Source organism: Colias eurytheme, chromosome 13 (assembly GCF_061535395.1).
Source record: "Colias eurytheme isolate Ceu_HAF_F1 chromosome 13, ilColEury1 Martin Lab GWU primary, whole genome shotgun sequence".
NCBI classification, from domain to species: Eukaryota; Metazoa; Arthropoda; class Insecta; order Lepidoptera; family Pieridae; genus Colias; species Colias eurytheme.
This window is the reverse complement of record NC_142992.1, coordinates 10,112,284-10,138,572: the sequence shown is the minus strand read 5'-3', so window position 1 is coordinate 10,138,572 and position 26,289 is coordinate 10,112,284. Positions and strand designations below refer to the sequence as shown.

The 26,289-nt window shown below is 32.0% G+C and overlaps 1 protein-coding gene across 1 annotated transcript in view; it reads right to left on the bottom strand.

Annotated features, from left to right (window-relative positions):
* The window catches only part of Cht6 (Chitinase 6), a 54,081-nt gene that overhangs the window by 16,176 nt on the left and 11,616 nt on the right, over positions 1 to 26,289 (bottom strand). Inside the window, exons 2-5 of the mRNA XM_090109135.1 lie at positions 5,736 to 5,790; positions 3,924 to 4,109; positions 3,375 to 3,526; positions 1,798 to 2,030 (exon numbers count right to left, since the gene is read on the bottom strand). Of these exons, the coding sequence (XP_089965261.1) occupies positions 1,798 to 2,030; positions 3,375 to 3,526; positions 3,924 to 4,109; positions 5,736 to 5,790 (626 nt within the window). The remainder of the gene's footprint in view (positions 1 to 1,797; positions 2,031 to 3,374; positions 3,527 to 3,923; positions 4,110 to 5,735; positions 5,791 to 26,289) is intronic.

Genomic DNA, 26,289 nt, shown 5'->3' with positions numbered 1-26,289 from the left:
GAAAAAAAAATCAAGATCGAATCAATTTCAGTCGCAAGACTGTACAGAATCAAAGATTTTATAAACGACTAACTTTACCACGCAACTTCGTCTGTCTAATAAATGATTTAACTACCTAATTGTAGCTATGTCATGAAAAGCTTAAAATCTGTACTAAAGCCAAATGGAAAGACATATAAGTTCAGTTACCAACATCGATTTTAAACAACAACATTGAAAAGACCGTTAAACAATTACTATCAATGTTATTTAACATACATAAGTTGTTAACAGTATTAACATTACATATATCTATTACCAAACATGACATTGTATTGAAAATTAAGGTGTCACAATTTCGCAAGTGACCACGGACGGCGTCGCGTTAGATTTGTAATTGCTAGTGTCATGCATTGGCCTGTATCAGTGACCATGAAATGGTTATTGGCACATACGTCGTGATGGTATTAACAATTGTAGGGCTGGATTAGATTGCGTTCGAGTTCACATGTGTGAAATAATGTCATAGTAAGGTAAGTACATAGTGAACCGCGTGAAACAGCTAGTCAATAATATGTTGTAAGCTACGATATACATCGCAGACAGACCTGAGCGTCACCTAGTGGTGGCGTGTTGCAATAACATATCTAGATGTTGGTTATGTCGTAAGGTTAGTAAATAACTTGAACATAGGCTTATATGTAGGTATGTTTGCGTTGTTTTCATTGACTTGTAGAAATAAATTATACAAATAGTATCTTGAAGATAAAGATCTCGTAATTAAGTTATATTTTAAATTATTTGATATTAAAATATTATCATAAGAATAAATTCGAATTGGATTTTCTTATTGATTCTTAGAGTTGATAGTGATAGAGCCAGTTTTAAGTCACTCTAGCTAGCTAGTCTAGCTTTTATACGAATTCCTGTAATAGATTTCATGAGATATTATTTACTTATCTATTGAATAAATAAAAAGACACAGAATTGCTACCATATTTATATCATTTAAGCTTATATTTGATATATGACGATGCTAGCTTTGATGTAGACAATAGTAACTTTAAATATTAACTCTATCAATAGGCCTTAAATAATATAATATCGACAATCGACAAACATATTATAATATCAATGTCGTTCATCTGATACATTAATATGATACTGCGTTTATATTTCCGGCACACACAAACAAGATTGCACTGCAGACTACCTTGACCTTAAGACATCTTTAACATTTACTTAACCAATGCAAATAAAAATAAAACCAATATTATAAATGTTAAATCTTATTACTAAAAAATAATATCTTTTGTCTATTCGAATAATAATTTTTGTAAAGGTTACATAGCAACAGTTTAATATTTTTATTAGTTTTAGTCAAGCTTAATAATTAATAGAAGAAAAATATTTATGTAAATTGGTTGAATAAATTAAAACATATTGAATTCATAAATGTTGCCACATTTTTTTCACAGCTCCATGGGCTGATGATCCGATATCAGTCAATGATGAAAAAAGGGAGATGCGTGAACACTTTTCAAGTCATAAGTCGACGATAAAATAGTGAAACTCGTGTCATTCTCATTACTCATAGTTTGGTTACGTTACATCGAACAAAATAAATATACACATACAGACGGAATTTTGGTTACAAATTTTAACATTACCTTATACCTTATTATTGCATTTATTGCTTACGTGCTATCGAGTATCATTTTCAATATTATTTCAATCCATTATCAATTAAATTTCATAATATACATAAACGTATTTATTTTATTAAATATGCAAACAAAATAAATAAATAACACTTACTTGTTCAAAGTCCTGACGTCAAATCCCTTCTCAATATATTCTATACCAGCTGGCACAGCCATGGTCAGTAAGAGACGCGGCTTCCCAGTCTTTTCGGACTCTCTTTCGAACTCCTCTCGTAACTCCTTCACGAGCTTAGCGTAATTTTCTCTGTCTTTAGCCTTGCCGCCATCACGGAACGCTGGGTACTCCCAATCTAGGTCGAGACCGTCGAAGTGGTTTTGTCTTAAGAACTGGAAATAATGTTATTAAACCCAAATTAAGAATAGAAATACACATATTTTTATACGATTGTAAAAATACAATAACGAACAATGAACAAGTTATGACAAAAGTTTACGAATAGAGATAAAATCCAAAAAAAAAATTCAAATTGTTCTCCCGCGCTATTCTATTCGCATCGCTATTTTTTTTTACGGAAAGAACACATCTGTCAAAACTCATACAGCCAAAGATGTAACAACTGGCAACACTATTAAAAAAAACATTGAAGAGAAGAATAACATTACCTTCAGTAAATTATTTATATTCTATTACAATACAAACTTGGTGCGTAATTTAAAAAAATATTTACATACACATGATAGCAATTTAAACCTACGTAAGTGTTTTCTGTTTTGGAATAATCATTGAACATTATTGTAATACGCCAGTGTTTAGCTAATTACGTCTTGTCAATTCTAAATGCTCTAAACAACCAGATATCCGTTCCTCTAATAACATATAATGTGTAGAAAGTGCTTTCATACTTGACGTTTTAATGTAATATGTTGTGGGAAAAGTGATTAATGTTGTTCAACGTACACAATCTTAAATAGAAGTGTAATTAATGGATTTATGACAGTCATAAAATAAACAAAATGAATAGCTATTCATAAAATACAATTAAACACATAGAGCACATTAGGAGAAAACAGTATTATTAAATCTGGCAATGTCGCTGATAATTGAAATATAAGAATTCTTATAGAATATTTTTTAACAATACCTTTGGATAAATATTCCTATCTCATTTAACAATGAGGACTGATGAAAGAACAATAAAGCAGAATGTCAAAATGTGCATTATATTTTATTTGGAAAAGACGCCATATTTAGTCGAGATGTCGATAGAATGTCAAGGAAACTATTATTTTTAATGGACTATGGGCGTATTCAGAAAGAAAGCTTGAAACTTATAAGCGCTTATCGGTGCTTGTCAGCGCTGGTAACCCGCGCAGGAAAATATATGAACATGACAAGCGCCGATAAGCGCTTATAAGTTTCAAGCTTTCTTTCTGAATACGCCATATGATTTTAAGAAGTGAAAGTTATTTATAAATGCATTAAAAATATCATCGACAAAAATGAAACCTTTGTCCATATCTTCTTCATTAAAAAAAAAAGACAGTTGTCAAAATTTTTCTTAATTTTTGAATTTCGAAGCAAAGCAATTGAAACCCAAGATTACCGCGAAAACACATGTCATTACTCATTTTGAATTCAGAACAGTATCTAAAGAAGTTTTAACTTGGCGCTGGCATAAAGTCTTTGCTCATTGCCATAATCGAAAAAAATTAATAACGTCAAAAACTTACCTTTATAACATTCCTTACGAATTCCTTCCTCCTGTCCTTGGAAGCGACCATTGGTGAAAATCTGGAGGAACCTTCATTCCAACCACCGATCGCGAGAATTGTCTTCAAATTCTTGTTGTACGTTTTCAAACCAGTGAATTTGGCGTAACCACCTGAGAAATATTGATTATTATAGAAAATTATCTAGTTGAAATAGTAATGAAAATTGCATTATGATAAATAATTGACTACACCCTACGAGTCGACTGAAATCATTTTTTAATTGTGTTCCATTTGTTGTAAGTCAATTCTCATTTATTTTTACGAAAATAAAACAGCAATGTAACAGCTTAATTGGTTTTAGTATATCAAATTTAATACATGCAATAGTTGAAACTGAATCTCATCGTCAAGTTTCTCAAAACTTTTAAAGAAAGATGACCTATATTTTTATTCCTATACCTATTTCCTTTGGGACCTTACCCTTACCCATATAGGAAACGATATCTTGTATTTTTCTCGGAATTCATACTTCATACTTTTATTCACATGACAAATATTCAAACTAACCTTTTTCAATATCCTGGTACTTATCAAAAGGCTTCAATGTGTTGTCCTTAGTGAACCCTCCGAACGCGTACACAAGATGCGTGCAAAGGTACGGGTTGATGTTCTGCGGGTTGAATTTAGCTGTGCCCGGCCGGTAAACCGACCAGTTTGTGTAGTAGCAGACCACGCGTGGTGAACTGGAGAGTGCTGTAAGAAAATAATATGGTTAAGGCCTATGCAAATGGGTCGGGTTATACCTTTGGGTATGTATGGGTGGTAAGTGTATGATGGCTGTTACCTTTATTAAGGGTATCTGATTGCTATGAAAAAGATGATTCAAACTTGCTTCTATGTCAGTCCTAGTAATCTATACTAATATTATAAAGCTGAAGAGGTTGTTTGTTTGTTTGAACGCGCTAATCTCAGGAATATGAGGCGATAGCCTATTTATCGAGGAAGGCTATTTATCATTACGCTAAGTCCAACATGAGTGGAGCCACGGGGGTGAAACTGCGTGGAGCAGCTAGTGAATAAAAAAGTAATTACTGAACCAATAACTCAATGAATTCAGATTTGAATAAACTACGTTTAGAAACACTCGTTAAACTCCGTTTTCACTTAATAGATTATTTCCTACAAAAAGCATTAAGGTTTTACGAGAGACGTTGAACAATGCTCTATTGTGGGCGTCCATTGGAAGTGCATTGGCCTATACTTGGCCTCTACTATAGAATATACGACTAATTTATATGTAAATACTGAAATAACTTTAAACCGCGGCGATGCTTATTTATGACAAAACAAGTTCATATTGTGATCAATATGTGTAGTATATTTTAAGTCTATTGTAAATAATATAAAAGACAAGATGACTCACAATAGCGATACATTCAAAATAGTGTAAATTATATAGTATCGTAAAAAACCCACGCTCAATAAGTTATACGTCGTAGAGTTTAAATATATACCAAATTAGTGGTATCATCATGAGTCCATTAATGTTCCCACTGCAGGGACACGGGCTTCCTATGAATGTTCAGAGTTCAGACCATTATATTATCACTAGTTGTGCCCTGCGGTTTTACCCGCAGTGCTCTCTTGTTGGTCTTAGCGTGATATATGCCCTCCTCGATACATTTATCGGCTATCTAACACCGAAATAATTTTTCAAATCGGACCAGTAGTTCCTGAGATTAGCGCATTCAAACAAACAAACTCTTCAGCTTTATAATATAAGTATAGATGAATGGTATTTTCATACTTAATTGAGGTTTAATAATAGCTTTACGTATTTTTAATCCGTAACTATCTGTACCAAAACAGTCTGTGTAGGAAAAACATTTTTGCAAGCAAATCGCATTGCTTCATTCTATATGTGGCCGGTCCATATATGGCCACGATTGTCTCTTTTGTTCTAGAACAATGGACTTCTTGATATACGGTTCCCGATTGTACTGGCTTTTTGTCGGAATTACTATTTTAGTGTCTATTTTTGTAGCGAATGAAGATGTGAGTAGGAAGATACGGAATTATTGTTTTTTATTTGGTAGTAAATATAACATTTTATATGTATAACGTTTGAGTCATCTCTTAATAACGATCTGAATAAACGAACATATAAGGTTATATTTTGTAGACGATTTTTCGTAAATGTTTTTGTTTTCTAACACAGAGACATCATACATGTTAGGTAGGTACATAATACTATTAATATAACCTACTAAAATTAAACAGTAATGTATTTTTTACGGAATTAGAAAATAATATGTTCAAATTGTAGAATATTGTTTAATAAAGTTCTTAGTTTTTTATTTTATACAAAAAGCAACTCACCTGGTGTGGCAAATGCGAAGACGGCCGCTATTAAAGCCAGCCATGTTGTGTTTCCCTGTGGACAAGCAAACACAATTTACAGAAGTTTCATACTAAATTAGATTAAAGAAGAATAAATGCTGGTAAATCTTTAAAACCTTATAACAATTGTTTCGATGTTTTACATATCTTAAAAAGCCTTATACATGATACCTTATTCAATATGAAAACTGTGAGCAAATCATATTAAAAATCTGAAGGAAAAACTAGTGGTCCTTCGAGACTAAATTAAAAATTGAGCTAAAACCATTTTGATGAAATTTGGCATTATTATCTTCTTTATATATAAAAATGAATCGCAAAATGTGTTGGTAAGCGCATAACTCGAGAACGGCTGAACCGATTTCGATAATTGTTTTTTTATTATATTCCTTGAAGTAGGAGGATGGTTCTTATGTAGAGAAAAAGTAAATATGTACCACGGACGAAGCCGGGGCGGACCGCTAGTATGAAATAAATAGTTTATGAAATGTTTATGTTACGAAGGATTAACAAATTACTAAGTTCTCATTTAATCACCTTTTTATTGGACCTTTGGATCCGTTTTAAAGTATGCAACGATGTCAAAATAAGTAAACATGACGAAATATTTAAGGTCGCTTACATTAATATTACATAATTGACAATGTAGTGACCCCTTGTTGTGTCACTGAGAATTTATGTATTTACAAATTTTATTTGTATATTTCCCAATAAATGCATTTTCCATTCTTTTCTTGACTAACTTCACGTTATATTATCATTAAAAATTACGAATTTTATACTCAAAGACTTTTATTTTGTGTAGTATTTCTCAAATATATGTTTGAGTTTGAGTTTGATGTTACCTAGAAGGGCTGCTACATCTTAACGCGAACGCGTGAGTGAACGGAAGGTTCACCCTGGTAGCGACATGTGCAAGGGCGTCCCCTCTTGACGGGGATATACCAAAGGCTGTGAAATACGGCATAGAATTTTACGTCGGCTATCATAAACGCAAGCTATAGGCTAACAATATATGACCAATATTACGCAATAACATTATTTAACAATTCTCTTTTGCAAGAATTATAAAACATCAATGACATCTATTCCCCAGACGCACAAATACAATAAAGTTCAACAACATCAGAATCAATATTCAAAAGGCTTGAACTAATTCATACCCGTTAAACTAACTGTTTCATAATTGTTTCGTGGCATGAATATGTAACATTAAACAATAGACGCGGTATGTAGACCACACCGAGTATGGAGCTTCCGATGCCTCTTCTATGGTGTAATTGTTATGCTCCAGTTTGGTGCTAAATTTGGGATGGTTAGGCCCGTTTTGCATGTTACACATTTGATTATGTATCTGCAGCATCTTTTTGCAGTAAAGATGTGTCTTTTTGTATTTACTCTTGCGCAAAGTTTGCACCATGCCGTTTGTCTCGATGTTTCGAATGTAATTTAATTAAGAATGGTATTTTATGAAAGAAACCAAAATTTAGTATATACCTAGTAAGTGAAATTGGTAAAAAGAGCCTACATAATTTGAAGTATAAATAAGGAAATCTAACTTAAACGGAAATTCTCTTTGAGAAACCGTCTATCTCTATCCATTAACTTTATTAGTTACAATAATACAATCAATCAATCAATTTAAGTATTAGTCAATCTGAGTAATACTAAAATCGTGCTTGTGAAAAGAGCCTAAGGAAGTTTCGTCTATAATGTCACCAATTTGAGCAAGCGGATGCAAAGCCTTAAACATTTCAAGGTCACGGTACAGTCTATAAGAAGTAAGTAGATTTGTAGCACTCGCTATTTTAGTACAGTATCAAATACTACGACTGTATGATGCCCCACATTGATCAGTATATAAATGTTGTAAACGCTTTTTCTAAACTAAACATACAGTAATACAATGACTTTTATCAATAGTGATGCTTTTATATTGATAAAGTTATCGCCTTAACAGTTTATCTTATATTACTTGCATGATGATTTAATGGTATTTGATACACCTTCCACGAACAAAAACCAATGCTCGAAAATTGTTTCAAATGCGAAGTGGTTAACATAAAAATAATTAGCTATATTGTCCCCTAACATAATACATAAGCAATGGGAAGGAAACAATGTTCTAACTCTGATGAAACAAATGTACATAACTTTGTAATTTTACATAACTTAACGACGCAAACACCGTGAAGTGATAACTTAGGTAACCAAGTAATAACTAAGTGTTCCGTATAATTTCATGGTTTTTGGATAATCTGAACCACACTGAACGCTTCCGTAAGCTTTCAATGTGGAATATTGCTACATATGTGTATAACAATGGTTTGCACAGCGATTGTCTTGGACAGTAGATATGCAACGAATTGTTTAAGATTTACTAAATATACATTTTTAAATCTACACTTGCATCAACTATTATGACGTTATAATCTTTTTAAGATGTACAGAAAATTAAATGAATAAATAAATAAATAAATATTTCGGGACAATTTTCACACACGCCACGATCCGATCCCTCATCCCATACTAAGCTTTCGCTTGTGTTATGGAAACCAGATGGCTGATAAACATACATATATAATTTTAAATAAATATTTATATAGATAATTAACACCCAGACATAGAGCAAACATCTATGTTCATCACACAAATATTTGCCCCGGGTGGGAATCGAACCCACGACCAGTGGCTCGGAAGGCAGGGTCACTACCAACCAAGCCAACTGGCCAGCAATAACTATATGTATACATATAATGGTATTTTATCTGGTAAATTAGCTACACACAACATTGCAGTTTGAACGTATTATGTATATTTTAACGATTCGTGTACTCCTTTATAAATTAAATAACATGTACGCTTGGTTATGATTAAAGCCACTTAAATTAGATAATTATAATTTATATTAACCATTCAAAAAAAAGCTTAATTTATTAAAATGCGTATCACCGATCACGTTTTTTCTCTCTTCATCGAACATCATCAAAACAACACAAACCTGTTAAACAAAAACACATTTAAAGCAAGCATAATTAAAAATACTTCCTAATGAGCGCGATCTAGTTTTTATACACAGAAATATCTCGGTATCCTAAAGATTGCGCCTGCGCATTACAACACGGACATTGCCACACGCTCACTGAGACGGTATACGAAACTGTTCCATTCCTATATCGTGGTGTAAGTGTATACTGTATATCAAGAGATTTTATTTGTGTACTTTATTATCTTATATTGATGATTATAGATAATAACAATAAAGTGAATCATCTACACTAATATCAACTAATACTATGAAGCTGAAGAGTTTGTTTGTTTGCTTGATCTCGCGTATCTAAGGAACCACAGGTCCGATTTGAAAAATTATTTCACTGTTAGATAGTCCATTTATCGAAAAAGACTATAGGCATCATCACGCTAAAATCGAGTATCAATACTTGCCATACGCATATAAGCAAATTATTACGTAACTATGGTAACACTAACGGTATGATTCCTGTACTGTAGCATTCTCTCCACGAAAGTGTTCACTTTCTATGTAGTACGCACGACTGGATTGAGTGATTTTTTTTTCTATTATTTCGAAGAAAATATTAGGTATAAATTGGAGTAATAGTTTTAATCTTATCTGTGGTCAATTAGGTATTCGCATACGCTTGAAAGTCTTTTGAATAATGTATAAAGATATATTTTTTATCTTTGAAAATGTTTTTAAAAAATAATCATAAAAAAGCAATTACTGGAAGAATTTTAAAGGCCATATGAATTACTCATATGATATTTTGACACTATACAAATTTATAAAAAATACAAAAAGACCACTATAATGACCAATGAATAATAATTTAATAAAAATATAAAGTCATCTAGAACAAGTATTTAAATTGAAAGGTATTTATTACCACATACCGATGATATGAGTAATCTATGATTAAGCTCCATGCAAATAAGTTATTCCAAGTTAAATAAGCTTATCCTTAAAGAACTTTGCATATTTTATAAGTTGAAGTACATCTTATTTATCTATACTAATATACTAATAATATTATATTGAGGAAAGGTTTGTATGTATGTATGTATGGTTTTCACGCATAAACTACTGAACCGATTATAATGAAATTTAGCACACATATAGAGTGTAACTTGGATTAACACATAGGATAGGTTTTATCCCGGAAATCCCACGGGAACGGGAACTATGCGGGTTTTCCTTTGAAAACGCGGGCGAAAACTAGTATGTCATTATATTATATACTTCTTGCTGGTTCTTATCAACATATACGTGTAGAAATAATTGTGTATTTAAAATAGCTCCGTGACTTAGCTAAAACAAATGAAATCTAAATGTTCTAAACCACACATGTAGTGAAATTATTTTATCTTCATAATAATTTTGGGTATATATAGATAATAAGTGTGGGTTTATGCCAGAGATATGACACATAAATCATAAGCATTGATATAAACAAGATTAGTAACCATTAATATTAGCAATTTCGACATCAGTATGTTATTAATATTTTATCAAGACGTAGTTAATTATTTACATCCAAGAAATCTTGACCTGATTTGACAGAAACGATATATTTTCACTACATCATACATATAATTATGCGCAAGAACAGGAATTCCTGTGCCATATGATTGCCTGTAAGTGGAGCGTGACAGCGTCTCGTAGCGTGACGCGTGACGCACTGACGAGAGTGTATACGATATATAGATTATAAGGCATGGCCTTGTACTATTTCTGTGTAATGTAAAATGTAAATTATGTGTTTAAGATCCTGCTTAATTAATTTAAGGATGAAAAAAGGTAGCTGTTGAGTAGTTTTAAATTCCTGAATATATATTAGGAGAAACAGGAAAAAAAATAAATAGATCGATTATTGAAAAGTATTAATGCTTTAAAAATGGTAAACGCTGAAAGATTTAAAAAAGAAAGATTTAAATAAAATAAATTCAGTATTTTCGTATAAAAAATAAATAAAAATGAAATAAGCTCTACCAAATTATACTTTTGAAAGCACGAAAAAGAGTTCACATTTCCAAGATTTCCTTCCTCCTTAAAAAGGGGCTACAAAAAAGAAGTTAAACGTCATAAGTATTTAAAAAAGATCGTTAACTACTATTAGATATATTATTCTCCACACATCACCGTTAGATTACCCATATAAAACTTAGGTCATAAGATATTTACGAAACACTCAAAATGCAATCCTTACCAAAGGTCACGGTATTAGCTAAAGGTCATATTACAAAATAGACCGCTGTTCGGAATCTTAATTCTTTATTCATTGAAAAGATTCACGAATTGGTATTTAATATTTATATATATGCATTGGCTATCGTCAGGCTTGCAAAATTATTTTTAATGCGTTAATAATTCTCGTATTACATTTATAAAGTAGAATGTAATAAAATTAGTAAATTACTGAAACATAATTAATATTATTTTTGGAAATAACATTTTCGAATAAGATACTCATATCTTAATTATTATTCTACAAGTATCTTGATTCATAAATAGTAATTTTAATCATCTTTGAAATTTTAAAGTAGCTCTTTGGTTTTATAAATCCTGAATCTTTGTAGGTTCAACCTAAATCGTGTTATTTCCTTAATACTAATACACATGTCATTCATACAGTACAATATTAAAATGTAACATACAACGTATAAAATAGTGAGAAAATAATAATTTCCTCAAGAACCTGTTCGTACAGAAATTTAATGAAAAGTGAGAGTGTAGACCGGTTTCCGCAGCCTTTGAAAATGAAATCGAAATTGTTATAACATTCTTGATGTAATACGCCGCTGTTTGTGAACTATTTCTACATCCTTATAACTATACTAGCTTTCCGCCAGCGGATTCGCCTGCGTTTTCAAGGAAAAACCCGCATAGTTCCCGTTCCCTATGTTTTCCGGAATTAAACCTATCCTATGTCCTTTCTCCAGTCTTAAGCTATCTCTGTACTAAAATTAAAGTAAATCTATGCTGTACTTTTTGAGTTTAGGTCGGACATACATACAAACAAACATAGAGAAATTCATATTGAAACGTGGTATAAACAACAATATTTGATTATTTTTTATAACAATAGTTAAAATATTCAATTCCAAATAAACGATACAGAATAACAGTCATTAATTTTTATCACATATTACATGTATCACTTTCCTAGGTCACAAATATCTTAGAAACCAGAACTCCAGACCGAGGTCACTTGCACACGACCTGGCTCACAATGACATTGTTCGAATACCACAGAATAATTATATTATATCGGTCTACAAAACGTGGTCATAAAAATTTTATAATATGATTCAATAGCCTTTAGAACACTACACCAAATCTACCTCCTGTAAGAGATTTCGCACTCTACCATTTAATTTGGCCAGTAACATTTCAAATTGGTCAATCGACAGGACGTTGTTGTTTATTTTGTTTATAGATTAGCTGCATCAACGTTTAAGACAAATTGTCAATAAAACTAAAATTTAAAACCTCTTAATTGCCACCACTTAAAAAACACAGCGCTTAACACATCCGTTGTCTTTTATTTCTATATCATCTAGCATTTGTGACAAAACAAAAACAATTATAATATCTTTGGTATTTAAATTATAATTCGTAGCACGAACGGAATCTATTTCGGACTTGTATAATGAGTAAGGGACAAAAGCACAAACAAGAATGTGATATCAATGTCAAATGTATCACGTTTGAATCCGTATTGACTCATTGATGGACATATTTTTCAATTCTTTGAGAACACCTATAGTACAAAAAATAATCTCGATATTTTGTAAGTTATACTAAGTATTTATTTCCAGTGATTTGCATACATTGAATTAAGAATTGAACCGAAATTTCGAAGATTGATGATTGATCGATTGACCGAAATTTACTAAAAGTAGGTATAAGACTATCTATACTAATATTATAAAGCTGAAGAGTTGGTTTGTTTGAACGCGCTAATCTCAGGAATTACTGGTCCGATTTGAAAAATTCTTTCGGTGTTAGATAGCCCATTTATCGAGGAAGGCTATAGGCTATATATTATCATCACGCTAAGACCAATAGGAACGGAGCAATGTGGGTGAAACCGCGCGGCACAGCTTATATATTATGTTATATTATAATCAGCATAGTCCATTCATATCCATCAAAAAATTATTTTATTACGTAACTAAGGGACCAAAACAAGCCCCATGAGATTAATGGCCTTGTCATAATCGCTGGGAGCAGATGGATAATTATTAATAGCTAACAAAAGAATACTTTCACACTCTTTGTCTATGTCCAACAATGGAAAACCATTAGGTCTTTTAAACTCAAATTAAAAAAAATATTTATTCAATTAGACTTCTTTTAGAAGTACTTTCGAATCGTCATTACATATTTTTAGCATTTACCACCGATTCGGAAAGCAGTATCTATGGAGAAGAACCGACAAAAAACTCCATTCCTCCTTTCATTAAGTATATAAATATTGTGTGTTTGTATGTGTTGAAATACAAGCTTTCTTTCTTTGCAAATTAATATATAATAGGTACCTTGACAAAAATCAATTATGTGAATAAACTTTTTATAAATAAGCTTGATACACCACGCTTTTCGCTTTCCATCTGGCGAAGTGATGGTCAAATATTTATCTCATAATACCTCTATCCGATAACCTCCTCCTTTTTTAAAGTCGGTAAAAATTAAATGACAAACCGACATCAAGGCGCTCTAAATCAGATCCTGCATACATTACCCTTATTATTTATTTTTTAAGTTAGTTAAATATTCCTATGACACATACACGTTGCAAGAGTTCAGAAGCAGACAATACAAACATTACAACATTTCATTGCTCAATATTTTTTCGCACGCATTTGACTTTTAACGCAGTTTGAACCTTATTCCTTTCAATTAAGCGTGATGATCGTGATAATGATTTGTAATCTTAATAATAGAATTGCAAACAATTATAATTCGATTTGAATAACGGTCTGATAATTATGGAATTAACTAGAGCTGTATTGCAATAGTTCGGATTTTGATGATTTACTTCCGTGGGGAAACGTTGCCCTCAAAATTCTATAAATAGTCCAATTTCTACTAATTTACTGTATTAAATATCTTTTTTTATTTAAAGCAGTAGCAACAATATTTAATTTGAACGTATATTATTAACAATTTCGTAAAAAAGTAAACAACGAACACCCTTTAAAACCCCTTCCAGACGACACAATTTAATCAGCCGATTTGATTGCCGATGAAATTGGGCCCAATTTGATAGTCTATCCACACGTACACAATTAAATCGCCAATTTTAGTTCTGCTCCGTTGCCGTTACTGACTGGACTTTTATTTTGCAACATGCCTCTTAGTAAAAAACAAAAATTGGGGATGATTTTGGCTGTAACTACAAATTTAGAAGAAAGAAAAAGGAAAACGATATGGAGCAAAGAATGGTTGCTTAAAAGAAATCGCATATGAGCTAATTTTTCAATGCTTGGATAAAACTTATTCGTCGAATAATGTATAAAACTACCATTTTAAAAACGTATTCTAATTGCCCGTATTTGACAGTTTACGTGACATTTTAATATTATCGTGTAATATTTCACAAATTTTATGCGGATGGACCATGAAACTTTTAATGAATTATTATCTCTAGTAAGCCCATACATTACTAAACAAGACACTGTTATGAGAGAAGCTGTTAGTCCTGAGGAGAGACTTAAATATCTAGCATCTGGAAGGGATTACAAGTAAAAATTGGCCAATTAGCGTCCACACCACCCAATTTGATCGGGCAATCCCAAGGCAATCGCAAATCGGCCGATCCCGACCACCCAATGACCTTCAATTTCATATTTCCGTCTAGACGACCCAATTTGATTGCCAATCTAGTCAAATTGGACGAAAAATTGTGTCGTCTGGAAGGGGTTTTAAGAATCTCGTAGGCTTAAAGAAATCGATATTATTGCCAAAATAATGTCAATATCTTGTAGACTTAAAAGTCACTCTTTCTTAAGTTATTATCCATCTCACATAATACGTGATGTAGCATGACAGTATTGTGTTACAAAAGACTTCAACGCGCTTCAGAGACGCACGGTATAAATTTTACGCACTTGGTCGAGTGTATAAATCTTGAGAATATAACTAAATATATAAATAAAACTATGTGTAATTTTATAAGGTACAAGTGCAATAGTATTCTCGTTAGTGTATATCAGTTAACGGTGGTTATCAACAACAGCACGATTTGAAAACTGATTGAACTGTTGAATATTTCTATGTAGTTTTTCCAAATGCTTTAAATTAAATAAAACAGGTAAATTTTTAAGCAAAAAACAACAAACCAACATCCATTAAATATTAATGTAAAGGTCAGTATTTTGTAAATTTATATCGACTAGGTATATGCAAAAATAATAAAACAAGAATATAATAAGTCTATCCAAGTGTCTCTCAATCATCCAACTTTCAATTACAATCAAGTATCTTTACAAGTAATTAAACAGGAATCTACATCATAGTTCAAAAGAATCTATAGTAGCAATTACACATGTAAACCTATAATGAGTTCCACACCATAATTATATATGTATATACATAATACGACGTCTGATCGTCCGTCACATAGAATAGAAAGCGCGCCCCGCCCGCCTTGCGTCATCGATATCACTTTCAAATATTATTTGTTTATCTGATGTCAGCAGGTGTCAAGGAATCGATGCGAATGTTATGTCACGATGTTCTGGTGAAGACGGTATTTTCCTTTACTTATAGTTGTCCCAACTAATGTTGATAAAAAGACGTGTGGTATTCGGGGACTGCCGCGGTAAAGCTATTGTATGCTATGCCTTCAAGCCACACCTCCGTGCCCGTCGGAGTGGGGAGCGTGAGGTATTTTCGTTACGGAATTTCTGAATTCGGTCCCCGCGCTCAATTTAACGAATATAGTGAATATATTATAACTTGAAGGAACGTGTAGTATGAAGTAGCGATAAACGCGATAAATGTAAGTATCTAAAATAATGCGTTAATCTCAATGTCAACTCTAAATTATATGTGTGTAAAATGGAATACGTTAAGTTTATAAGTAATGTAATTTGGTAAAAAAAACAAAAACTTTAACGTATGTCAGAAGTAATTGACAACAAAAAGGTTAAAACCGTAATTGAGCTATACAAGCAAGATATTAATGACAAATAATTAAAGAAAAACCTTTAAAACATTTAAACAATTCGTAAATCGTTACCGCAATTCAACACTTGCTAAACGGCAGGTATATTACCAGATTCTTCCTGACATTTTTAGACTAAACCAACGAGGAAGGAAAAAATGTTAAAATAATCCGCCTTATACCAAACTTTTATGCTAAATGCACCAATTATAGATGTAATGGCTGCATTCGTTTATGGTCACTTGTAGAGGTTTGAAGTTATGTAAGGAAAGTTCTGTACTCATTATAAAGGGGAGTGTCATTTGATTTGTTTGTAAGAATTCTTTTGAACCGTAAATTATTTTATAATATGCAGAAAGCTGCATTGCTCCTTATTTTATATACCGAAATATATATATTCCTGAGTAGCATAGTATTTTTGAACGAGCGACTTATACGTGAAACATTTTTTGATTATCTAAGGATTATCACAGACTTTGATGTGACGCGAGAGTGGGAGTATATAGAGAAGAGCAATTTAAAAAAAAATAAAAGGCCGTATCGTAGTTCACTAATATATATAACGAATAATCAATCTCAGTGTCAAATGCATACTGATTTTATCTTTTAATCACCACTTGAAACATATCTATCTATCACAACTTTCCTATTTATTAATGAATGTATGAAATAATATAATAGTATGTTCCTATAATATATTACTTAACCATATGACGAAGAGATTCGACATTTCATTGGAATGTTCATATCACGGATGTGTTTTAAGATTTAACGTTTAAATAAGGTTTCGATAAATAATTATAATTTCAACCGGACTTTTATACCTCATATGGATTTCAATGCATAGTTACAAACAACTTTCTGAGCTATTGCTATTTTCTTTAACGAAAAGGAACTTAAGAAGTGTAATTTCATACGGCTACTAATATTATAAATGCGACTATTTCAAAATTTGATTATTTATTCTTACTAACTCGAGATTTTGTAAACACTACCTGAGTCTCACCGCTCCATTGGTCTAAGCGTGATGATATAATATAGCCTTATAGCCTTCCTCGATAAATGGACTAACAGTGAAATAATTCTTCAACCAAATCAGACCCGTATTTCCTGAGATTAGCGTGTTCATGCAAACAAACAAACTCTTCAACTTTATATTACTTATAGAAAACTGAAAGAGATATAGTAGAGCGTCGAATTTTTGTATAAGTACAACAAAAACAAAGTCGTAGGCTGAAGCTTAGTCATCGCAGGCACTGCAATATTTATGTAACGTTAATTTTTCTTGCGGTATCAATAACAATTGACAGCTGCACTTTTATTACAATATTTTCTGTTACAAAACATTATCTTTTAAATACGGAAGACATTTAAATGTAAATGTTTACTGGTATTGCAGATTCATACACAATCAATTCTTTCTATATTTCAGCCAGACTGCATGCTCATTCAAAATGTTCCATCTATTACTTTACTAAATTCATAAAAATTATTTCAGCAGTTCAGCTGTTTTTTTTTTTCTTTTTCAAGTGGTGTCTCTCGATGTTAGCCTGAAGGGTTTCTACATCTTCACGCGGACGCGTGGGTGAACTAAAGGTTCACGTACCCTGGTAGCGACATGCGCAAGGACGTCCCCCCTAGTTAAGCTGTGAACATAGTCGCATTAAGTATAATTTTACTTATTTATTTTCAATAGTTGGCTTATGTACTACCTCTGTAGATTAGCTTGACAAGCTCCTTGACCCATTTTAATGTATAAAAAGTAGATATATGAATTAATTTTATGTTTTCCATACTATCTTATAAAAAATATTTCACGTGTCGAATTTAAACCGTATCTCAAATACGGTGTGTCAATAAGTTTTACGGTTTCACCTCGTTAGCGGAATGCAAATTAGCGATACTTGTAAGTACAAGGTACCGTTGGCTCATAGTTTGCTTTGTTTCGTAACGTTCATTGAGAGAGCTTCTATGTGCGTATTGACGGGGCGTATACATTCTTGTTTTACGCAGTGAACTTACTACTATTATGAATAAATCGCGTTTAAAGTCCGTTACTTTAAACGCGATTTATTCATTATATTATTTTCAGTCTCCCCGTGAATCGAATAAATCGCGTTTAAAATCCGTTAAAATCTTTAATTTCTAAATGTATAATACTCGCGCAAAATCAAACACTAGAAAATACTAGTAAACTTACTTGTTAGAATAGAACAAATTCGATTTCGAGGCGGGATTCGAACCTGCGTCTTTTTGCCATGCCGGGGTAACGACTAGCCTCTTACTATATTAAACTAGCTTCCGCCCACGACTTTGTACGTGAATCCTCGTTTTTTCCCGTTCCCGCAAGAATTTTGGTAAATCCCTTCTTAGCGGATGCCTACGTCCTTACATCTACCTGCATGCCAAATTTCAGCCCGATACGTCCAGTGGTTTGGGCTGTGCGTTGATAGATCACTATATCAGTCACCTTTGAGTTTTATATATATATAGATTATACTACGTTTATAATTTATATCATAGCTTTTTGATACAAACGACACGTCTTGTATCGTGTATCGACTATTTATTAAAAAGCAGTTGTCTATCTATGGATTTTAACGTTCCCTCCACGTATTGAGATGATATCGTTGTTTTTGTATTAGAATGTAGATTTAATGAATATGTATTACGTGCAATGGAATGCAGGTGGGAGTTATAATGAGAAGGTCGTATTTCGGCCATCAGGCGTGTCATTAATATCTCTTTTTGATTCAGAAGGCTATGATATCAAAACAAACCGATGAAGAGTTTCATGAGAAAAAGACAAAGCAAATATGTCTCGAATTTCAAAAAAAAACTGGAAAGTATTTTTGTGCGTATGGCTATAAACCCATGGAGGGTTGTCGCGTAAAAACCACAGGACAGTTCTTTGGCATATTATGATAATATATTATGATGTTACATATGTATTTTGTAAAATTAAATTGTTAAACTGACATGATTAAAAAGAGCAACTATGGAGTTTCTTTCCGGTTCTTCTCCGTAGATACTGCTTTCCGAATCGATGGTATTGGTTTCAAAAGTGCTTCTAGATGAAGTCTTATTGAATAAATAAATGTTTGAGTTTGAGTTTATAAAAGATTTTCTCTTCAGATACCATTTAACCCATTGACCACCGTAAGGCCCGATCGGGGCGCGACACAATAGATTTTCTATTGTGTCTGTGATTCCGAGGACTGATGGATTAACCTGTGGCAAAATAAAATATGAATACGCGAAAGTGTGATTAACTAATCTGTCACGAACATTTATGAAAGTTTGCATACTTGCAGCTTGTCTCGATTGCAAGGTCAATTGCTAATATCTCCGGTCCTTGCTTAGCGGCTATCATTTAAAATTTCTCCTTTTAATAGTCTTTGAAGTAGTATATTTATTATTGAATGAACAGGGCCTTTGCCCTTGCAGTGAATGAACTGAGTAATGTACTTGGAATACTGCCATCTCATGGCTACAAATTCTGCTTTTCGTATTATAGTGTGCTCAATTAATTATCAACTATGTAAAAAAATAAAGACGCCGTGATTACTAATACAGCGTGTTTTGTATTATATTAGGTGCACTCAAATATTTTTTTACCTAATAATTGTTACATTTAAGTTTAATCAAATAAAATAAGCATTAACTTGGCACAATTATATAATAGCAGTAGCCAACGCTCTACTGCGCATAATATTTTCAACGACTGAATATTATGTAGACTGAAAAGATGGTTATATTGATTGGTCTTGCACAAATTTACAACTAAGTATAAATGACTGTTTTTTTTTTGTACAGAAATAGACTTAAGTTTAGGTTGTCAATGCATACTTTTTACCTGGATCACAGATAATGTAATACTAACCTTCGCGTTTTAGCATCGTACATGTTCTTTATGTTTATGGTTGCCTGGAAGAGATTGCTTTACGCAATAAGGCCGCCTATTATGCGCTTACCATGTTCATGTGTTCCACGTTAAATTATATGTTTTTATTACTGGTACTGTACAATTGTGTCATAAATAAATGAATACTATACTAGTACCTGGATCATAAGTAGATACCTACATGGGACACTAGACTTTATTTAAAGCTATAAATCTGAACTGATACTTAAATACTGAACTGATTTTAAAAATCGTTTTACTCATGAGGACAGGAGAGGACATTATTTGTGAGCATTTTTTTATCCCGTGTCATCACGGGCGAAGCTGATGTTGATGGTCACTTACGAAAATATCTACATACAAAGCAATCAAATACAGCAGCAATAGCGTGTAACGCGAGTAAAGATAAACATTTATTTCGCAGGTGACCTCTAGATGCCGAGAAAGTAGCCGGAGTTATATAATCGTGAGGTTCCGTTTATTCACAATGTACGCAGTTTTCATATTGAAGATCCCGTCAATATTAATCGTTGATCAGTGTTTTATAGGGAAAATTAATTTCCTGTTAACAGTTAACAAAGATATGTTATTAAAGTGTGTTATGGTTGAATTATAGATAGAGATAAGGCTTTCTTCGGATATAGAGAAAGTAAATAGGTAGAATATGAAATGACTAGCTGTGTCCCGCGGTTTTACCCGCATTATTACTCTGTCCCTATTCTTCTTAGCGTGATGATATATATAGTTTTTAGCCTCCCTCGATAAATGGGCTATCTAACACCGAAAGAATTTTTCAAATCGGACCAATAGTTCCTGAGATAAGCGCTTTCAAACAAACAAACAAACTCTTCAGCTTTATAATATTATTTAGTATAGATGCATATTCAACTTTGATTATTCAAAGCCTAATAAATTTCGCGGATTCCTTTTGAGTTATATTTTATCTCTATGATGATTTGCATCCAACTCCGACTAGCAATTTGTTATCAATCATACATCTAACTTCACAACTTTACGCATTATAACAGTAAAATAAAAACAGATAGCAACAGGTTAATAACAGGCAAACAAATGAACGTCGTTTATGGAGCAATTCATTCATCCCAAATTGCCCAACCAAGCTAGTGGTAATAAAAACAATAAATTTCCAAATAAATGGCGTTAAACTATTACGCGGTTACTGGACCAGATCCGACCGCAATGAAATCATGCTGGCCTAATCTAATAAACTACATGAAATAGTATTGAAGATTTATTATAATAGGAGGAAATAAACATTCGTAAAGTTAAGATAATTGAAGGAAACTTTATTTGTTTTGTTGATTAAATAATTATGGATCTAAGCGTAAAATAATGTATGTATTGATGTTTAGTGTACACACGTAAGAAGTGAAACTTCTTTATGACCTTATTTTCCCAAAAATAAATTACTATATGCAACTTGCAAAAAATGCAAAAAATGTTATACATACTTAATTTTTTTCCAACCCCGATAAAGAGCTTTCACTTCAAAACATTATTAGGTAACAATTTTAGATGCATTTCTAAAAATAAACAAGTCATAAATATTGACTTATATTAACTTAGACAAAAACTTCAATGATATTTTACAAGTAAACATCTTATTCTAGGATTAAGATGACATGAAAACAATCTCGAGGCACTTAAATCGAAAGAGTAAAACAAATTCGATCACTGAGATGAATTCGTGAGTTGTCTAGTAGGTCAAGGCGCCATTACGCTAGATGCGAAAGATGCAAATTCGAATCCCCTTTTCATATTACTTAATACATAAAGCTGAAAAGTTTGTTTGCTTGCTTGCACACGCCAATCTCAGAAACTAATGATTCGATTTGAAAAATTCTTTCAAAATACATATCTCATTCATCGAAGATGGCAATGCTGTAGTACATTATCACGCTAAAACCAATAGGAAAGGAGTCCAATACTTAGTATGTATTGTAAGTTACTATTATACTATTACACTATATGTTATATAGGTATAATAATATTTCTATTGTAATCACGAAACTTAGTGGGATCGGACCTGTATGAAGCTTAGTAGAGATAATATAGATAGTCTTGATTGATGACTTCGGGCGTTAACCCAGGTACTACGGCGCTAATAAAACCACGAGTGTAAGCTAGTCTAATATATATAAGTACTAGCGGCCCGCCCCGGCTTCGCCCGTGGTACATATGAAAAATAGATGTTGGCCGATTCTCAGACTTACCCGATATGCACAGAAAATTTCATGAGAATCGGTCCACCCGTTTCGGAGGAGTATGCAGACTAACATTGTGACACGAGAATTTTATATATAAGATATCAAACGTGAAACAACAACTCAATTCGATCGGAGTTAAAAGCACTATAAATATTTATCTAAAATAATGTATATTCAATTCTGTTATATCGTATACGTTATACTATTATTGATTCACAAATAGTTTCACACTTTCATAACGTTATTACAATGTATCTACGTATCGATCTAAACATATTCTATGGAGTTACAAAATCGAAATGCAGACTTCGTAATCGATTAGATACGATGGCTAGTGCTAAATATTTGATTTGGTAGGAGAAAGTAAATATTTACGTAGAAAATTCTAATATATGTACATATTATAGACTAGACGTAATAATCATTCTGAATAAATGTTTTGGAACATTTATTGAAAGCGATGGTGTCGTTTTAAAATTTGAAGACGAATGAGAACCAGCAACCAGAAACAGAACCTGAACATTCTTTCAGTGTTAGATAGATCATTTATTGAAGAATACTATAGGAAATATATTTAAACGATTTCGATAATTATTTTTTTATAATATTTCTTGAAGTATGAGGATGGTTCTTCTGGAGAGAAAACGTAAACATGTACCACGGGGGAAGCCGGGGTAGGCCGCTAGTTATATTTTAATTATCTACGCTAAGAACAATAAGATAGTAGCAATGCGGGTCAAACGCAAACAGCTAGTTAATAATATCCCTCACAACCATTATCAGTTATACCTACAGTAGCATTTTCATAAAATTATGATTAAATTGATTACCCTCGTTAAACCACATTTAAACTTAACCACGTTAACTGTTTCGCAAAGACGACCGCTTGTAATGTCAAAGGTGACATTTGCCTTTCCGACCTTGACAGAGACCACTACTGTGTGCGATTTTGAATCTTATTGAATTAATTTTAAGTATTATTTCAGATGACACCTATTTAGTTTAATATGAAATTCCGTTTACAAGTATGGCATATTAATAATATAGATGATGAAATCACGGTAGAGCTTTGAGGTCAATTTTTTACATGCGTGTACTTATATGGTACTAGAACAAAGCTATTATTAATAGACAACAAAGAACTATTTGGATTGTACGCAATCAATACTTATAAAAATATACCACTACTAAATAAACTATTTTTTTATCATTGATTAGTACCAAGTAATACGCACAAATGAAAATTATCTATTAATTGATATATAATAATATTATAATGATAATTAATAATCACCATTGCAAATTATAGACGATCGAAGAATCCTTGGTCAGGATTGGAAATTACGCATAAAGAATGGTTAGTCTATAAAGGCGTGCTCACACGAACTGGTTTAACGAAAAGTCAAAGTCGTGAAGTGCTCTAACCTTTGACATTCATACTAGTGAGATAGACAAGCTATTAGCGATGTTGTAAAATATACTGCTGTATACTTCCTGCTGTGAAATTGATGGCACTTTGAATATGTTTTGAAAGTACATAGTTTTATTTTTCTGATTAGTTGTACATAATATGTAAAAAAAAGCTGGTCATTATTATCTGGACTGGAAAAAACTAATTATGTGATATGTTTTTTACGGGGTTAATTTTTGATTTTTAATTTAAATACCTTCTTGCGAGATTGGTTAATAAAATAATTATATATATATATTATATACCAAATTTTATTTTGGGCTATAATATTTTATTAATCTATTGAAAAAGAAATTAAATGGCATAGGTCCAGTAAATTCCACTCATGTCTTATCTTAAAATTATCTTCAAAATGCTATAAAAATTACCTTTTTGTTTATTTGACAGACCATACAATTCTACATTGTTTACTTGTATCTATACAAATGTTCACACTATTAAATGAAAGCGTGTTCGCTAAACTATCCTTCCTTTTCCGTTCACTCTTGAAAGGAACTTGTCCACGGAATGGTCAACCTTGTCGATATATCTACACGTTTACATACAAAATAATATAATGGTATGAAACCTAAAGAATATACTTATATCAGAAATCATCTGTGTGTAATAATAATCCGGCTCGAAGAACCACGATGTACGGGGTTGTAGGGCCCGTACAGAGTAATTATTAAAAGAATCAAGTACAATATAGCCTTTATTGCCTTAATTCTATATGGTTAATGTTGATGGTAATGAGTACGCGCGATTGCTATGGTGATCGAATGCGAACTAATGAAATACTAAAAATGCTGACAGCGCGCAACGTGATGTATGAACACCATACAGTTACGCAATTAACAAAAAATGCTTTAACACCATTAAGAATTTGAAACTGTAAAAATGGAATGTAGTTTTGAAAGCTTTTAGTGGTCCAAATCGAAGGATTCAGCTAAGCATTTTTATTTATATTTTATGTTTAAGAAGCAATTTAAAAATAACAAACTAAATAACTCGAAAACCAGAAAATATATCGTAAAAATTCTCTTACATGAATCATTATACGTAAGGAAAGCAATGCCAAAAATGTATTAAATATATAAGTACTTCAATATTGTAATGGAATTCAGTGAGAGGAATTACAAATTCGGTTGCACAGGTCCGACCGTGGGAATGCTATTATCTACTACTTGCTGTACGAATAATTGATTTAAATTACTAATTGTAGTACCTAAAAACAGTGCTCCATATTATTAAGCAACTAGAATGACCCCACTGGGCCATTTCAATATAATAATACCTAATGTTATTTCACAACATCTTCCTACAAACTTACAAAGTTAAAAACATTTACTTTTTACTTTTCATTTTTCTTTTATAAAGAACCTTCTGAAAACCATTGCTCTAAATAGAATTGTAATATATTTTTACTAATTGTAAAGGACGAAGCAAAAGGCCACGACCACGACATAATAAGTCATAAGTAGGTATCTTTTATATAATACGTTCCATCAAATCCTATAGGAATCACAAATACCTACTACAATACAAAATAATCAGAAGTTATCATAAACCCCTAAATATCAAACAAAACCAAATAATTCCTTCACAAACCGTCATACCAAAATATTTCACAACTTACGGTGTCAACAACCCCGAGATCACGGGCTACATACTAATACGATCATCAGGTAATCACACAGTACATGAGAAAGCATACGTGCTAAGACTACCATACAACGCGTCTTTCACTTCGATTTTTTGCGACATCCAAGCCGGTATTGTTTTCGATTTCTACTTTATTACGTATTTCGAGGGACTATCACTTTCATTGCGATATGATCTTATTACGTTTAGGATGTTTTTAGTTTGTGTTAGGTTTCTTTGTTAGAGATAATTTTTAGGTGAGCTGAGATAGTATCTAGAGACTGGTTAAATCTAGAATAAATGATTTATTGTATTTAAATCGTGTGGCAAAATAAAACACTTAATTACCGTTGTTTTTGAAACACATCTCCTATACAGTTGAGTTGTTAATCTGTTTATCGAATATTAATTTAATGCAATGTCGTTTCTAAGAAAAGTTTGTTTATACATGCTTTAGAATAATTGTACTTTTTTAAGGCTTTTTTGATAGTATCAAATATTAAAAACAAATCAAACTAACTAACAAGTCTATAACTAAGAGCCAGTCATTTAAAAAAAGGACAGTAATAACATACTAGCGTTCACATTATATTTTACGTAATAAAAGTTAGTTCTACAAAACGACCGAGCCTATTAATAGTTTCAATTGACCTAGAAAGCTACACCAATCAGCCAGGCAATTTATTTACTTGTCACTGGTATCTACTAGAACACTTATAAAATACAAGTTGAGAGTATTAGATTTCTAGGATTTATTTTTTAACTCATTAATTTAATATATGTGTATTCATTGATATTATCACGATTATAAACGACACAGATATAGGATACATACGTTAGTATTCATAACATTTTAATTACATATTATAATTATATTCGATTTGAAGGCCTGAGGAAAACCTCAAAATAAAGTTCAAAGCAATTTTTAAACCAAGTATTATTAATCATTAAAAATGTACTTTTCAAATTACTACGTTAACAAACTAATATTTACCTTAATTATTATCAAAACAAACACCTACAAATTAACCTTATGTGAAGGGAAATAATCTAAAATCAGCAAGGTCTCCCATTCAAAGAGCTTCCCATACTAAACATTCACCTTACATTGTCTATT